This window comes from Capra hircus, chromosome 10 (genome assembly GCF_001704415.2).
Source record: "Capra hircus breed San Clemente chromosome 10, ASM170441v1, whole genome shotgun sequence".
Taxonomy (NCBI): domain Eukaryota; kingdom Metazoa; phylum Chordata; class Mammalia; order Artiodactyla; family Bovidae; genus Capra; species Capra hircus.
The window spans coordinates 51701666-51719093 of record NC_030817.1 but is presented as its reverse complement, the minus strand read 5'-3'; the positions used below and the strand labels follow the sequence as shown (position 1 = coordinate 51719093).

General features: G+C 36.5%; 1 protein-coding gene across 2 annotated transcripts in view; it reads right to left on the bottom strand.

The window, feature by feature from the left end:
- Nucleotides 1-17428, bottom strand: part of FAM63B (family with sequence similarity 63 member B) — an 81690-nt gene that overhangs the window by 8123 nt on the left and 56139 nt on the right. For both annotated transcript variants that reach the window (XR_001918679.1, XM_013967109.2), the window contains exons 6-7: nucleotides 15446-15588; nucleotides 1710-1883 (exon numbers count right to left, since the gene is read on the bottom strand). Coding sequence is in view for 1 of the 2 variants with exons in the window: in XM_013967109.2 (XP_013822563.2) it covers nucleotides 1710-1883; nucleotides 15446-15588 (317 nt within the window). In the remaining variant the exon portion in view is untranslated. The remainder of the gene's footprint in view (nucleotides 1-1709; nucleotides 1884-15445; nucleotides 15589-17428) is intronic.

Below are 17428 nucleotides of genomic sequence, written 5' to 3'. Positions count from 1 at the left end.
GGCATCAAGAAATTGTCCTTCAAATTTTTCTCCTCGATTCTTCAAATTCCACTCTTTGCCAAGTCTGATACTTAAAAAAAAAAATTTATTTTTATTTATTCACTTATTTGGCTGCACTGGGTCCTAGTTGTGGCAAGGGAGATCTTTAGTTGACACACATGGGATCTTCGATCTGACATGCAGGATCATTTTTCAGTTGTGGCATGTGAACTCTTAGTAGCAGCATGTGGGAGCTAGTCCCCTAAGCAGGGATTGAACCTGGGCCTCCTGCCTTGGGACCGTGAAATCTTAGCCACTGGACCATCAGCAAAGACCCCCTTCTTTGTTACTTTGCAAACAATATCATATGTATATTCTCAAGATCTTATGACTAGATTACTGTGGCAATCTACTGCTTTACTAAAATCCCTGTGTGCCAATATTTTTTATATACAGTGGTTTAAAAATCTTGTATACTTCTCTTAAATAACACTTAAAAACAATGCCCCTGTATACCTTCTGGAGGAAAATGAGTATGGATTACTATGGCTGTTTGTCAAAGCAAAGTTGAGAGTCCTAGAAAGATTAGCATTTGTTTGAATCAAGTATTCTTTTGTCCATTCACAGCTTGCTATTCAAACTGCCATTACAGAACTTATATATTAGTTGGTAAAATACCTGCCTCCCCAACTGACTGCCGAGTCTCTGAGAACAGGACAGAATGATTTATCTTTGTGTCCCCAGGACCTAGTTACAGTGTTCAATACAACTGCTCAATGAATACTGGCTAAACGAACAAAGTCTCTATGCACTTAAATTGTTATCAGCAAAACATGTGCCAACTGTTTAACATAACCATATTTCCACCTCAGTTAAAGAAAACGTCACATCATTGTTAGACTTCTAGTAATAAACGCAATTGTGGCTCTAAGTCTACCCACCAACAAGCAAAAATTTCATCTATCTCAGTTCTAAATAAGAATTCTACCAGCAGTGCAGCTCCCGCTGTAAAAGTGTCTGTTCCTCCTTATCTTGGATTCTAAGGCTTAGAACACCCTACTCTTTACCCAGTGCATGCAATCTTGAAGACTCCCTCTGTACTACTTTTTTCTAACTAACCAAAATAGATCTCAAATATGTACTCATCTCTTCGTCTCTACCACTAAAGCTAAGCAAATCGCTACTTTGCTTACACCAGTGTCCTTCCTATGCATTTGCCACATAGCAGGTTTTTAAAAAGGTAAAGCAGTGCTTCCTGCAGCAGCATATATACTAAAATTGGAACGACACAGAGAAGATTAACATGGCCCCCATGCAAGGATGACATACAAATTTGTAAAGCATTCCATATTTTTTACAGAAGTAGACATATACTGTTGTACATATGAAACATATAATGTTATAAACTAATGTTACCTCACTTTAAAAAAACAGATAAATTAGATCATTGTCACTTCCATGTTTAATATCTGGCATATCTTCCCTCCTACAATTAGAATAAAATTCCAGCTCTTTACATGACCTTCACAGTTCAATATAATTAGGCCTTCTGAACCAAAGTGTACAATTAATGTAAAATAATCATTTATCTATTTAGGAAGTAATAGAATTTCACAAGTATTGATATATTAATTAACAAATCTTTAGTTCAAAATTCTGAATAACCAAATTCATATTTGAAAGGAATGAGCATTTATCAATAAAACAATATGAAGATGAAACATATTTACCTGATCTATCTGATCTTGTTGTCCTCTGTATACAGTTTCAGGATCTGAAGGAGGCCGCAGATGAAATTCTGAGTCACAGAAATTTCCATCACCATCAACATTGTGTAGGCTTTCCCAAACAACTTTTTCTTCAGTGAGAAATCCTTGGTCTGTTACCAACAAATATAGTAGACCCTTAATAAGAAATAAGAAAAAGGACTGTTAAGTTGATTAAAACTAGTTTAAAAATTTATAATTTAAAATAAATTATATAATCTGTTTAAAATATAATTATTCCTACTAATTTCCTGTTATGTCATCCTACTATATGACATAATAAATAGTAGACCAAGTAGATAACTTACTTGCTCACTAAGTTATATCCACTTGACTTTGAATATATTTTATAATTGCTACACCATAGTATAATGAGAATTAGGAGCTCTTAGCGTCTCAACTAATTCATAACATATAAACAGCCCCTTGGGATTTTTTAATCTCCCTTCACAAAATAGAAAAATACTAGACAATAAGTCCCTAAAAAATACATCAAATAACAAGACATAGTACAAAAAATTATATAATATTGCCTATTTCTTAAAAAAATTAAGCCTATATCACTAATCCAATCCATATCAATTTTTCCCTCTCTGCACCATTTGCTGCTCTTAATTTATATACACCAATAGTACTTTGTACTTTTTTTATTGTAGCACTGAATCATACTACACAATGATTATATTTTCCTCCTTGTTCTCCAGACTATATAGTCTATCTCTTGGCCTACTGTAGGCTGTATCATAAAGCTGGAGTCTAATATTTATTGAATCAATGTATTCATAATGTATTTATAGTCATTATCATAGAATTTAGCATTGATCTCTAACTGTTCATATGCATCAGTTCTAATTGCAATCATATGTAAAGGGTCCCTAGTATAATGCTTGTAAGCAATTTTTTCCTCAGATTTGCCAAGGATAAGACTTTCAATTACTTAGAGTTCCCACTGGTTAATATAGTATTTATAATTGCACAAGAATCATACTTTTCAAGTTTTCACTTATACACAATCTTAATAATTAATAATAAGAAATTCCTTTAAAGACTTGTGGTACGTGTAGCAAAATTACTGAATAAATTCTGAAGCTTAATAAAAAAACAACTAAGTAGTTACTCTTGAACATTTATTATGTGTCCAGCACTGTGAGACACAGCTCTTCCTAGGGTACAGTCTTTCTTATTGTCTAGTAGCAGTTACATTCAAGCATCAGCTGTAGACATTGGTTAATTTATAAGGTCACTGAAATGACTACAGCAACATGAAAAGTATTTATAAAGAAAAACATTATGGTATAAAGTTTAAAGATACTATTTTAAGCAAAAATTTAGTCCAGGATCATTTTTTAAAAAATCAAGTATGTTCCAATTTATCAAATATTGAGTGCCTGCCATATACTCAGCACTATGCTAAGTGATTGAGGATTCATATCATGGATAGTAATGATCCCACCTTACTCTGGTATTAGCTTCTCCTTTTCTGTGATTCCACAGAATTCTGAACTTAACACTATTACAGCACTTCATACACTGAATTATCATTGTCTGTTTACTTACTTATCTCTACTAATACATTTCAGGCTTGACCTAACCTATTTTTAATACCCAGTTAGGGTTTACCTTGTTCTAGGAAAATTAAAGAGTAAAAACTTAATTTTCCACTGAACAAGTCTGACCCTTTTGTTTAATACTTATCACAACGCATTTCAACATATTATACAATATATAAGTTTTACAATTTATTCTATGTAGGTCGTATATTAGATTGGTTGTTTGTTGGGAAAGAACTATAATCTTATCAATAATTTTTCTCCAAATGACACTTTAGGAAAGGTAAATTCTAGGAGGGTTTTTATGAAAGCTATTACTAACCATGCTGCTGCTGCTCTGCTAAGTCGCTTCAGTCGTGTCCGACTCTGTGTGACCCCATAGATGGCAGCCCATCAGGCTCCCCCGTCCCTGGGATTCTCCCGGCAAGCACACTGGAGTGGGTTGCCATTTCCTTCTCCAATGCATGAAAGTGAAAAGTGAAAGTGAAGTTACTCATTCGTGTCCGACTCTTAGCGACCCCATGGACTACAGCCTACCAGGCTCCTCCGTCCATGGGATTGTCCAGGCAAGAGTACTGACCATAGCACATGAATATTTTAAAGTTTTAATTAAAAGTGTAGTCATTTCTTGCATATCTAACCTATCTTCTTATGGACACCAGCCTCAATTTCTTCCTCTTTTAGATGTTGACATTTATCGAAAAAGTCTATAATTGGTCCACTGACAACAATGCTGGTTATTACTTAACAGTTCCTTGACACAGCTGCAGTGTAAAATAGCAAAGCATGTATCCATGCTGTACTGAATACTTTAAGTTCATTTGTACCTGACAGTCTACAATTAAATCACCACTAAGAATATTTCTTGGGAATTCCCTGGATGTCCAGTAGTTAGGAAGTAATGTTTCACTACTGTGGCCCAAGTTCAATCCCTGGTTTGGGAACTAAGATCCTGCAAACCATGTGGTGTGGCTAAAAAGGAAAAAAAAAAATTCTTGCTTTTGTATCCCAGCACTGCTGTTATATTGTCTAGCCAAAGTTTGTTTACCTAACCTTAAATCTTTTTCCTAATCTCACTCACCAGTCTCTAAAATATTAATTTCATCAAAAATACAAAATACATATATTAAATTCATAATTATTAATATATAAAATGTACATTTTATTATGTGAAAATATATTAGATAATTTTCATAATTTTTAAAAAATGGGCACTTTTAACTATTAAAGACATTTCATACAGAGTATCTATTATTTGTATTAACAATACACATAGAGCCATCACATTTTGTAAATCGGCAAAACAGAAGAAAATCTGATAATACTGTAATACAAAAGTAATTCCAGCCTTTAAGTACAGAGGAAAACACTGCTAGTTCCTGGTTAACTCGGTTGGATTTGAATTATTTAAAGCCTGGTCTCTCGGATGTAAAGTGGGAATAATAATATCCACTCCTCAGAGGGGAGTTGTGAAAATTAAATGAGATAATGATATGGGTACCAGAAAGCATAAAAATCTTTTCTACAAAACACAGTAAAAATAAGCTCCATTAATGGAATAATATACTTACAGATACTTTTGACTGACTGCCAATTTATTATAGACTGGTTCACTTCAGTTCAGTCGCTCAGTTGTGTCCAACTCTTTGTGACCCCAAGAACTGCAGCACACCAGGCCTCCCTGTCCATCATCAACTCACGGAGTTCACTCAGACTCGCGTCCATCGAATCAGTGATGCCATCCAGCCATCTCATCCTCGGTTATCCTCTTCTCCTCCTGCCCCCAGTCCCTCCCAGCACCAAAGTCTTTTCCATGGAGAAGGAAATGGTAACCCACTCCAGTATTCTTGCCTGGAAAATCCCAAGGATGGAGGAGTCTGGTAGGTTACAGTCCACGGGGTCGCAAAGAGTCGGACACGACGGAGCGACTTCACTTCACTATGCTGGATGAAATTTAAATAAAGATAAGTCTAGAAGTACTTCCTTAGAGTTAGTAAAGCTATTTGTAGTATTTGCTCAAAGATTATTAAAAAAAAAAAAAAAAGTCTTTTCCAATGAGTCAACTCTTCACATGAGGTGGCCAAAGTACTGGAGTTTCAGCTTTAGCATCATTCCTTCCAAAGAAATCCCAGGGCTGATCTCCTTCAGAATGGACTGGTTGGATCTCCTTGCAGTCCAAGGGACTCTCAAGAGTCTTCTCCAACACCACAATTCAAACGCATCAATTCTTCGGCGCTCAGCCTTCTTCACAATCCAACTCTAACTTCCATACATGACTACTGGAAAAACAATAGCCTTGCCTAGATGGACCTTAGTCGGCAAAGTAATGTCTCTGCTTTTGAATATGCTATCTAGGTTGGTCATAACTTTCCTTCCAAGGAGTAAGCGTCTTTTAATTTCATGGCTGCAGTCACCATCTGCAGTGATTTTGGAGCCCCCCAAAATAAAGTCTGACACTGTTTCCACTGTTTCTCCATCTATTTCCCATGGAGTGATGGGACCGGATGCCATGATCTTTGTTTTCTGAATGTTGAGCTTTAAGCCAACTTTTTCACTCTCCACTTTCACTTTCATCAAGAGGCTTTTTTAGTTCCTCTTCACTTTCTGCCATAAGGGTGGTGTCATCTGCATATCTGAGGTTATTGATATTTCTCCTGGCAATCTTGATTCCAACTTGTGCTTCTTCCAGTCCAGCATTTCTCATGATGTACTCTGCATATAAGTTAAATAAGCAGGATGACAATATACAGCCTTGACGTACCCCTTTTCCTATTTGGAACCAGTCTGTTTTTCCATGTCCAGTTCTAACTCTTGCTTCCTGGCCTGCATACAGATTTCTCAGGAGGCAGGTTAGGTGGTCTGGTATTCCCATCTCTTTCAGAATTTTCCACAGTTTATTGTGATCCACACAGTCAAAGGCTTGGGCATACTCAATAAACCAGAAATAGATGTTTTTCTGGAACTCTCTTGCTTTTTCCACAATCCAGCAGATGTTGGCAATTTGATCTCTGGTTCCTCTGCCTTTTCTAAACCCAGCTTGAACATCAGGAAATTCACGGTTCGTGTATTGCTGAAGCCTGCCTTGGAGAATTTTGAGAATACTTTACTAGCATGTGAGATGAGTGCAATTGTGTGGTAGTTTGAACATTCTTTGGCATTGCCTTTCTTTGGGACTGGAATGAAAACGGACCTTTTCCAGTCCTGTGGCCACTGCTGAGTTTTCCAAATTTGCTGGCATATTGAGTGCAGCACTTTCACAGCATCATCTTTCAGGATTTGAAATAGCTCAAATGGAATTCCATCACCTCCACTAGCTTTGTTCGCAGTGATGTTTTCTAAGGCCCACTTGACTTCACATTCCAGGATGTCTGGCTCTAGATGAGTGATTACACTATTGTGATTATCTGGGCCGTGAAGATCCTTTTTGTACAGTTCTTTGTATACTTGCCATCTCTTCTTAATATCTTCTGCTTCTGTTAGGTCCATAATCTATTATTATTATAGGTCCCTAGTTATAGACACCATTTATCTATACAGTGTTGAGAAAATGTTCTATCCAGATTTTAAAATTATTTTTTGTTGAAAGTATATCTAGAATTCCATGGACTGAACTGTGTTTCTACTCTAGGTGTTCCAAAGAGTTTACAGAAGCAGGAAGAAACAAAATAAAGTGATCATTAAATACGAATGCAAATGGCCCTAAAAATATCAGGGTCTTTCAAAAGTGAAATGTTAGAAATCTTCCTGTTCCTGCTCAGTAAATGATCTTGCCTTACACATTACAGAAAACAGAACTACTGAAACAATAACTTTCTCTATTTCCTGCCATCGAATCTATAAACCTACCTGTAGCCAGTTGTTATTTGTTGTTCAGTTGCTCAGTCATATCTGACTCTTTGCGAACCCATGAACTACAGCACCATAGACCTCCCTGTCCTTCACTATCTCCCAGAGTTCACTCAAACTCAAGTCCATTAAGTTGGTGATGCCATCCAGCCATCTCATCCTCTGTTGCCCCCTTCTCTTCCTGCTTTCAATCTTTCCCAACATCAGGGTCTTTTCCAATGAATCAGCTCTTCGCATTCAAGTGGCCAAATATTGGAGCTTCAACTTCAGCATCAATGCTTCCAATGAATATTCAGGGTTGATTTCCTTTAGGATTGACTGATTTGATCTTGTAGTCCAAGGGACTCTCAAAAGACCCAGAGGGATGGTACGGGGAGGGAGGAGAGAGGGGGGTTCAGGTTGGGGAACACGTGTATACCTGTGGCGGATTCATGTTGATGTATGGCAAAACCAATACAATATTGTAAAGTAACTAACCTCCAATTAAAATAAATAAATATTTTTAAAAAAGTCTTCTCCAGCACCAGAGGATTAATTCTTCAGCATGCAGCCTTCTTTATGGTTCAACTCTCACATGTATACGTGACTACTGGAAAAACCATAGCTTTGATTATATGGACCTTTGTCAGCAAAGTGATGTCACTGCTTTTCTTCCAAGGAGCAAGTGTCTGTTAATTTCATGGCTGCAGTCATCATCCACAGTGATTCTGGAGCCCAGGAAAATAAAATGCCACTGTTTCTACTTTTTCCCCATCTATTTGCCATGAAGTGATGGGACTGGATGCCATGATCTTAAGTTTTCTGAATGCTGAGTTTGAACCCAGCTTTTTCACTCTCATCTTTCACCCTCATCAACAGGCTTTTTAGTTCTTGCTTTCTGTCACTAGGGTGGTAACACCTGCATATCTGAGTTTGTTGATATTTCTTCCAGCAATCTTGATTCCAGCTTATGAGTCAACCAGCCTGACATTTTGCATGATGTCCTTTGTATATAAGTTAAATAAGCAGAGTGACAATATATAACCTTGACGTACTTCTTTCCCAGTTTTGGACAGTTGTCCCATGTAAGGTTCTAACTGTTGGGTTTCTGTCCTGCATACAGGTTTCTCAGGAGACAGGTAAGGTGGTCTGGTATTCCCACTTCTTTAAGAATTTTTCATTATTTTTTGTGATCCACAGAGTCAAAGGCGTTAGTATAGTCAATGAAGCAGAAGTAGATGTAGTTTTGGAATTCCTTTGCTTTCTCTATGATCCAATGAATGCTGGCACTTTGATCCCTCAAAGAATGTTCAAACTACCATACAATTACACTCATTTCACATGCTAGCAAGGTAATACTCAAAATTCTTTAAGCTAGGCTTTAGCAGTATATGAACCGAGAACTTCCAGATAATCAAGCTGGATTTAGAAAAGGCAGAGGAACCTATAGTCATACTCATAGTCTATTCTTTCCCTTCTTTATGATGAAGAGGTCTCTTTTTAAATCAAAGGCCAATCCCTTTCACCTATGAAAATGTCTACCCTTTCTCATCTTCCTTATCTATTTATCTGCTGATGTACACTTATGCTGCTACATGTCTTGGCTATTATAAATAGTGTTGCTATGAACACAGAGGTTGCACGTACCTTTTTCAACTAGGGTTTCCGTCTTTTTTGGATACACACCCAGGAGTGGAATTGTTGGATCAAATGGTAGTTCTATTCTTAGTTTTTTGAGCGATTTTCATACTGTTTTCCATAGTAGCTATACCAATTTACTTCCCCACCCACAGTTTACCCTTTTCTCCACACCCTCTCTAGCATTTATTATTTGTAAACTTTTTGATGATGGCCATTTTGACCAGTGTGGGTAATATCTCATTGTCGTTTTCATTTGCACTTCCCTAATAATTAGCAGTTTTGAGCACCTTTTCATATGCCTGTTGGCCATTTGTATGTCTTTTTGGAGAAATGTCTATTTAGGTCTTCTAATAATTTTTGATTGAGTTATTTTTTAAATTGAGTTGTATGAGTTCTTTGTAGTTTTGGAAATTAACCCCTTATATGACACAACATTTGCAAATGTTTTCTCCCATTCAGTGGGTTACATTTTAGTTGTGGATTTCCTACACTGTGCAAAAGCTTTTAAATTTGATTAGGTTCCATTTGTTTATCTTTGCTTTTATTTCTTTTGCCTTGGGAGACTGAGCTAAGAAAATACTGCTGTGATTTATCAAAGAATGTTTTGCCTATGTGTTCTTCTAGGTAATGGCCTCATAGAATGAATTTGGTAATGTTCCCTCCTCTTTAGTCTTCTGGAATAGTTGGAGAAAGATAAGTTCTTTGTATGTTTGGTGGAATTCTTCAGTAAAATTATCTAGTCTGGGCTTTTGGGGAGTTTTTTGGTGTTGTCATTGTTAAAAAAAATTTTTTTTTAACAGATTCTGTTTTACTTCTAGCGATCAGTCTGTTCAAAGTCTGTTTCTTCTTACTCAGTTTTAGCAAGCAGTAGGTTTACAAAAACTTGTGCATTTTTTCAAAGTTGTCCCAATTTGGTGGCATAGGAGTTTTACGGTGTCATGTCTAACATTTAAGTCTTTAAGTCATTTTGAGTTTATTTTTGTATATGGTGTGAGGGAATGTTCTAACTTCATTGATTTACATGCATCTGTCCGACCTTCCCAACACTACTTCCTAAAGAAACTGCCTTCTTTCCATTGTCTATTCTTGTTTCCTTTGTTAAAGATTAACTGTGTGAGTTTAGGTGTGTGAGTTTATTCGTGGGTTTTTTATCTTGTCCTACTGGATCCATATATCTGTTTTTGTGCCAATTCCATGCTTCCCCCCCCAACCATGCTTTTTGATGACTGTAGCTTTGTGTTATTCTAAAGTCTAGGAATATTATGCCTACAGTTGTTCTTTTTCTTCAGGATTGCTTTGGCAATTCTGAGTCTTTTGTGGTCCTAAAAAAATTTTAGGAATGTTTATTCTAATTCTGTAGAAAATTTCATGGGTTATTTGAAAGGGATTGCATTAAATCTGTACATTGCTTTGGGCAGTATGCCCATTTTAATAATATGAATTCTTCCATCCAAGAGCACAGGATATCTTTCCATGTCTTTGAATTGGCTTCAATTAGCTTTACCAATGTTTTATAGTTCTCAGTATACAGGTCTTTCACTTTCTTGGTTAGTTTTATTTCTAGGTTTTCTGTTTGGAGGGGTTTCTCCATAAAATTTTGAACAGGACTTTAAAAAAAATATTTCTGATACTTGTTGGCTTAAAGAAATTCAACGCATTTCTGTATATTAATATGGTATCCTACTACCTTACTGAACTTATTTATTAGATCTAACAGTTTTTGTGTGGAGGATTCAGGGTTTTCTGTATAAAGAATCATGTCATCTGCACAGGATGACAGTTTTACTTCTTTCCTTCCAATGTGGATACCATTTATTTACTCTTCTTATCTGTTTGCTGTGGCTAGAACTTCCAATACTATGTGGAATAGAAGTGATGAGAGCAGTCATCTTTGCTTTGTTCCTGAATTCAGCAGGAAGGTTTTCAGCTTTTCACCATTGAGTATTTTATTGGCTATGGATTTGTCAAAAATGACTTTTATTATGTTGAGATATGTTTCCTCTATACTCACTTTGTTGAGATTTTTTAAAACATAATTTTATTTATTTATTTTAGGCTGTGCTAGATTTTTGTTGCTATGCAGGTTTTTCTCTAGTTGTGGCAAGCAGGGGCTACTGTTTGTTACAGTGCATGAGCTTCTCTTGTTGTAGGGCACAGGCTCTAGTGCACACAGGCTTCAGTACCTGTGGTATGTGGGCTCGGCAGTTGTGGTTCCCAGGTTCTAGAGGACAGGTTCAACAGTTGTGTTGCTTTGGCTTAGCTGTTCCACAGCAAGTGGGATCTTCCCAGATCAGGGATTGAACCTATATTTCCTACATAGGCAGGCAGATTTTTTACCACTGAGCCACCAGGTAAGCTCCTAGTGATAGTTTTTATCATGAATGTGTGTTGAATTTTATCAAATGCCTTTTCTGCACCTATTTAGATGATCAGGTGGCTGTCATCTCATTGATTGATTTGCATATCTTGAACCATCCTTGCAATTCTGGAATGAATACAACTTGATCATGGTATATGATCCTTTTTATGTATAGTTGGATACAGTTTGCTAATATTTCATTGAGAATTTCTGCAACTATATTCATCAAAGATACTGGCCTGTAATTTCCTTTTTTTGTGGTATCTTTGTCTGGTTTTACTATCAGGGGTGGTTTCACAGTATGACTTTGGTAGTGTTTCTTCCTCTTCAATATTTTGGAATACTTTGAGAGGGATAAGTTTTTCTTTGTATGTTTGGTAGAATTCTCCAATAAAGCCATCTGGTCCTGGACTTTTGTTTGCCAGGAGTTTTTGGTTTGGGGGTTTGTTTGTTTATTTGATTACAGATTCTATTTCATTTCTAGTGATCATTCTGTTCAAATTACCTGTTTCATTTTGACTCAGTTTTGACAAACTTGTTTACAGAAACTTATCCATTTTTTTCTAGGTTTGTTGGCATATATTCACAGAATTTATGAGTTTTTAAAATTTCTACAATATTAGATGTTATTTTTCCTCCTTCATTTCTTATTTTATTTGGGTCCTCTCTCTTTCCTTCTTAGTGAGCCTGGCTAGAGGTGTCAATTTTGCTGTTTATACTTTCAAACAATCAGCTCTTGGTTTCACTGATTTTTCTTCTATTTTTAAAAATTTCTGTTTTATTTCCTCTTTGATCACTACTATTTTATTCCTTCTGCTGACTTCAGATTTTGTTTGTTCTTCTACGTCTCTTAGGAGGAAGGCTCGGTAGTTTGAGATTTTTCTTGCTTTTGAGGAAGCCTGTAGGACCATAAAATTCCTTTTAGAACTGACTTTGTTGCATGCCCTAGATTTTGTAAGTTGTTTTCATTGTCATTTGTCTTAATGCTTGAAATAATTTCTATCCATCTTAATCACCAAATCTGGTTGATTATATCTCCTAAATGTCTAAGGAATCTGTCTACTCTCTATTTCTTTACAATCTTAGTTCAAGTCATTACAATCTCTTACTTGCCCTCCTACAATAGTCTCCTAACTAAATACACGTCCACTCTTGCCTCTAAGTCCAAAGCATCTCAACACATTATTGACCAGGGGATTTTTGCAGAAACTAATGCCTATGGCATTAATAGGTTTTCAGTCAATAATGTGTTAATGTTATATAAGGGGCAGGTATATCACCACTAGTGATATACTCTTTAGCCATGAAATAAGGTTCACTGAGAAAACTTAGAAGTAGAGAAATAGCAGGATGCACACATTCCCTCAGCTATCATTATCTCACAGAAATGCATACTCAATCCAGAAACAGACCTAACACAGAATGAGTTCTAGGAGAGGGTCACTCTTTCCAACCACACAGGAAAACTGCAAATTCCTAGATGACTATTAAAGGACTTACAGGTCAGGGGTATGGCCTTGATTTAAAAAAAAAAAAAAAGGTAACATCTAAAGTTCAATTTTGGGAAGTTGTAAAACAATCACCAAAGATAGAGATCTTGTTTTCTTAACTGAACTATCTCACCCCTGCTAATAAGCAAAAGGAAAAAAGAGAGAGAGAGAAAGAACAAAAAGAATCATTAGGCCATTAGGAGACCAAGGTCTATTTCTCCTTTTTTATTTGGATGGCATCATCGACTTGATGGACATGAGTTTGAGCAGGCTCTGGGAGTTGGTGATGGACAGGGAAGCTGGGTGAGCTACAGTCCATGACGTCAGCAAAGAGTCAGACACGACTGAGCAACTGAACTGAACTGTGGCTTATAGGATCTCAGTTCCCCAACCAGGTATTGAACCCAGGCCCTGGCAGGGAAAGTGCCAAGTCCCAACCACTGGACCACCAGGGAATTCCCTATTTTTCCTTTTAACTGAGAACTCTATAAGATCTGGTATCTATTTCTTGAGCCTTATTACATCATGCCTCCTATTTTCTATGCTTTAGTCACATAGGCCTTCTTTGAACTCCTTACAAAGTTAGGTTATTTCCCTCCTCAGGGCATTGCACACATGTTCCATCTGCTTAGTTAACTGCAACCCCCCTTTTATCCTGACACTCTCAAATAGGTTATAAGTCTAATAAAAGTACTCATAGCATGTTGTATGTAGCCTTTACCGAGTAAATCTCAGAATAAATGATAACTACTTGTACAATTATTTAATGTGTTTCCCTTGCCAAATCAGGAGCTACCTTGCTCAGGCTGCAGTCCTGGTACTTAGTTGAGCACTCAGTCATAATCATGCCCAATAGATATTTGATTAAATGAATGAACAAAATGTGGACTTGAGGAGATAAGGTAAAATAAAGCAAGATGACCTAGCAGTATTTATTATTAGGAATAATTCTGATTTTGTAGTTCTTTGGCCTTAGATTTCTGAGGAATATGGATAAATCTGGGTCCATACCTATCACATATCTAGCTTAAATATGGCAATAATACAAATAAACCCTTGCTATAACAAACAGCAGAGTAGGAAAGCTAGGACTATAGAGTATTCCTATGTAAGAAAACAAATCATTATTTTATACTGCTTTTTACAGTTCACTGATTAATGTGTTGAAGGAAACATGAAGTCAGATTCTTGACTTCAATAAGCCTGCACACCTCAACTACTGAGGCTGCATGCCACAACTACTGAGCCCATGCACCACAACTACTGAAGCCTGAGGACCTAGAGCCTATGGTCTGCAACAAGAGAAACCACTGCAGTGAGAAGCCCATGACCACAAGGAAGAGTAGCCACCACTTGCTATAACTAAAGAAAGCCCATGGGCAGCAATGAAGACCCTGAACAACCAAAAATAAATTTTTAAAACTTAAAAAAATCACCTGGCAAGTGTTTTTTTAAAATATTCAACCGTCTATGGGGTCGCACAGAGTCAGACACGACTGAAGCGACTTAGCAGCAGCAGCTGCAGCAGCAGCAAGTCCCACCTCTACAGATTCTGATTTAATTGAGATCATGGTGGGATCTGGGCATTGGGATTTTTTTAAGAGCTCCCTTAAAACTGTATGCTAGGCAGTTCTAGTATACAATCTGGGTTGAGAACCACTGGTTTAAGGAGAAAAGAAGTAGCTTACTGAAGAGTTAGTATTTGAAATGCTCCTTAAACAATAGGTGAAAACTGGATAGGCAAAAACGGGTGAGAATGGGGGCTTCCTTGGTGGTTCAGTTGTAAAGAATCAACCTGTAAATGCAGGGTCATGGATTTGACCCGTGGTTCAGGAAGATCCTACATGCTGCGGAGCAACTTAAGCCCATGCACCACAACTACTGAGATGGCGCCCTGGAGCCTGTGCTCAGCAACAAGAGAAGGCACTGCCATGAGAAGTCTGAGCATGACAACCAGAGAGTAGCCCCTGCTCGCTGTAACTAAATAAGGCCCATGTGCAGCAACAAAGACTCAGGATAGCTAAAATATAAATAAATAAAGTATTGAATCTTAAAAAAGTCAATAAATCTTCTAAAGAAAAGAGGGGTGAGAATGTAAACAAAGGGATTAATGAGTAAGAAATGGCAATAAAGGTGCATAAATGGGAAAACATAAACTGTATATGTGGATGAAGGGTTATTAATGAGTAGACAGACCATTATGGCTGAAGCAAAGTGTTGGCACAAGGGGAGAGTAGAAAATATCTTGCATTTTTATCCTCTAGGAACTACGTTCTACTGAACATTTTTGCTATATTATTGACATGATCAGAGCAGTATTCTGCCACAGAAGTCTAAAGATAAGTTGATAAACTCCTGAATTAGGTGGCAGCTCTAAAAATGGAACGGCTGAAGAGATAACAAGAGGGATGAATCAGTAAGATTTTTTTGGCAAAGCCATAAATGGCACAATAAAAAGAATTTAAAGGCACACTGATAACTATAATAATAGAAAACACTATCATGCAAACAGATCTTGATTCTTTCCTCTAAAGTCCTTTAGATCTCAAATGTAAACATCCATCATCAGCAGTCATCCTAGTTCTATCTCTAGGGTTTAACTTCTTTTTCCTTAGAAAGAAAATAAATACGTTTTAATGCAATAATCTGTGCAAAGGGAATTGAGACCTACATAAATACAAAAAGAACTGATTTCCATTCTACAGAATTAATAATTACCTTGTAATTTGATGGTTAAAGAATATTATGCTAAAGTTTTTTTTTAAGCAGATCATAAGACACCTCTAAATCAAGCTCCTTTAGTTCAGAATAACAATAGCTATTTCTGTATCATACCTTGTATTTGGTCATGGTGCTAAAATGATTATTCCGAAAGAATACACAAAGTTCTCCTTCCTGAACCGTTGAAGTTAGTTCACATAATCCATGGTATGTCAGTTGAGTGGCTGTGTTATTTAGAAACTGCTCAGCTACAAAGCCTAGGAACCAATGCATAATATTAAATGGAAGAATAATTTCAAAATTTAAAAGTTTTTCTATTTACACTGTGTTCCAAGTATGAAGAAAGGCCAATCAAAATAAGACTTTTCTATTATAACATGATGGTGCCAAACTGGAGATTCTTCTTTCTTATTCTGCTATGGAAGATGTATCTGACATTTCCAGGCTAAAGAAATAATTATCTGAAATTCTTTTTATCAATAAATGCATTTACTTATACCACACCTACTTTTGCAAAGAATTTCAATAAAAGAAAGAGACACAATAAAACTAAAACCCAATATAACAAATGAGAAGGCAAGGGTTAGCAATTTAAAACGTGGGTAGGAGCAAAAGTTGTATGTTAACAACCACTTCCCCAAAGGATAGGTGTTTAGAAATTAAAAGCAGCTTCAAGAAACTGAGTTGCTTAAGATTTTGACAAAGATCTCAGATAATTTTCAATTCACAAACTTCAATTCTTGCCTTAAAACTAAAAGTAGGCATAAAACCTAACAGAAAACAGTGGGGTAACCGATGACATTTTTATCCTGTTCTTCAACATATGCCACTCATTATATAGATATATTAAGATCAGAAATAGAAATCATCTCTTTTCTTTTCAAACATAATGGAATACAAAGAAGCTTTCTGGGGTTTAATTTAAAAGATATGTATGTACAGTTGATCCTCATTATTCACATGTGTTCATATCTGCAAATTTGCCTATCTAAAATTTATAACTCCAAAAATAAATATTTATTGCATTCCTAAGTATGTACAAAATAGCAAAAAAACTGAGTTACCCAGTATGCACATTCCCCACTGAAGACAAAATAAGCAACATTATGCTTCTTGTTTCAGCTCTCATACTGTGAAGAAGTGTCATTTTCATGTTCTATTTAATGCCACACTTTTCACATTTTGTGAAATTTTTGTGCTTTTTGGGGTGATTTTTAATGTGTAAAATGGTTCCTAAGTATAATGTTGAATTTAGTATTCCTAAGCACACAAAGGTTGTGATGTGCCTTATAAAGACAATACATATTTTTTACAGCTTCGGTCAGGCATGAGTTACGGGGCTGTTGGCTATGAGTTTAATGTTTATGAATCAACAGAGGTGTCTCTAAATAGAAGCACACACAAAAAACAAGGTTATCTCTTGCCAAGCTGATGAAAATGTGACCAGAAGCTCATAGCTACCTAATCTTCTGTTTCCCTTGAGAGTAGTGGTTTGGTATTGGCTAATTCAGTGTTCACAGCAACTTTACGGGACATAACTTTCAGTAATAATGAAAGTCAATTGTATAAATATTTTAAAAGCCTGTATTTCTCTCTTTCCTTCTTTCTCTTCCTTTCTCCTTTGCTCCCTTTCTTTAAAAGGAATGGAGGGGAGGAGAATGCTCTAAAAAGTTTTATAAGTGAGCAGAGAAGTGCAGATATAGGGAGTAAAGATGAATCTGTGTTAAGAAACTGACACCTAAACAAAAAATTGAAAAAAAAGTTGGTAGAAACTTGGTAGGGCCAGAGGCAGCTGTATAATATAGGTTTATTCCACTCCTTTATCATCCCTTACTTTTAATTACTTTTTAGAATTGTGAGTTAAGTTTTATTTGGGGCAAAATGGGACTGCAGCCCAAGAGACAGCACCTCAGATAGCTCTGAGCGACTGGTCCAAAGAGCGAGTGGAGGAAGGTAATAATGTAAGATTTTGGTGAAGGGGGAGTTCAATGCAATCAAGCACTCATTTTACAAAAGCTTTTCTGATAGTCACAAGGAGCTGATGTCACCATGAAGGGATTTAGTGCTTTTCTAGATATGAGGAGATGCAAAGATTGG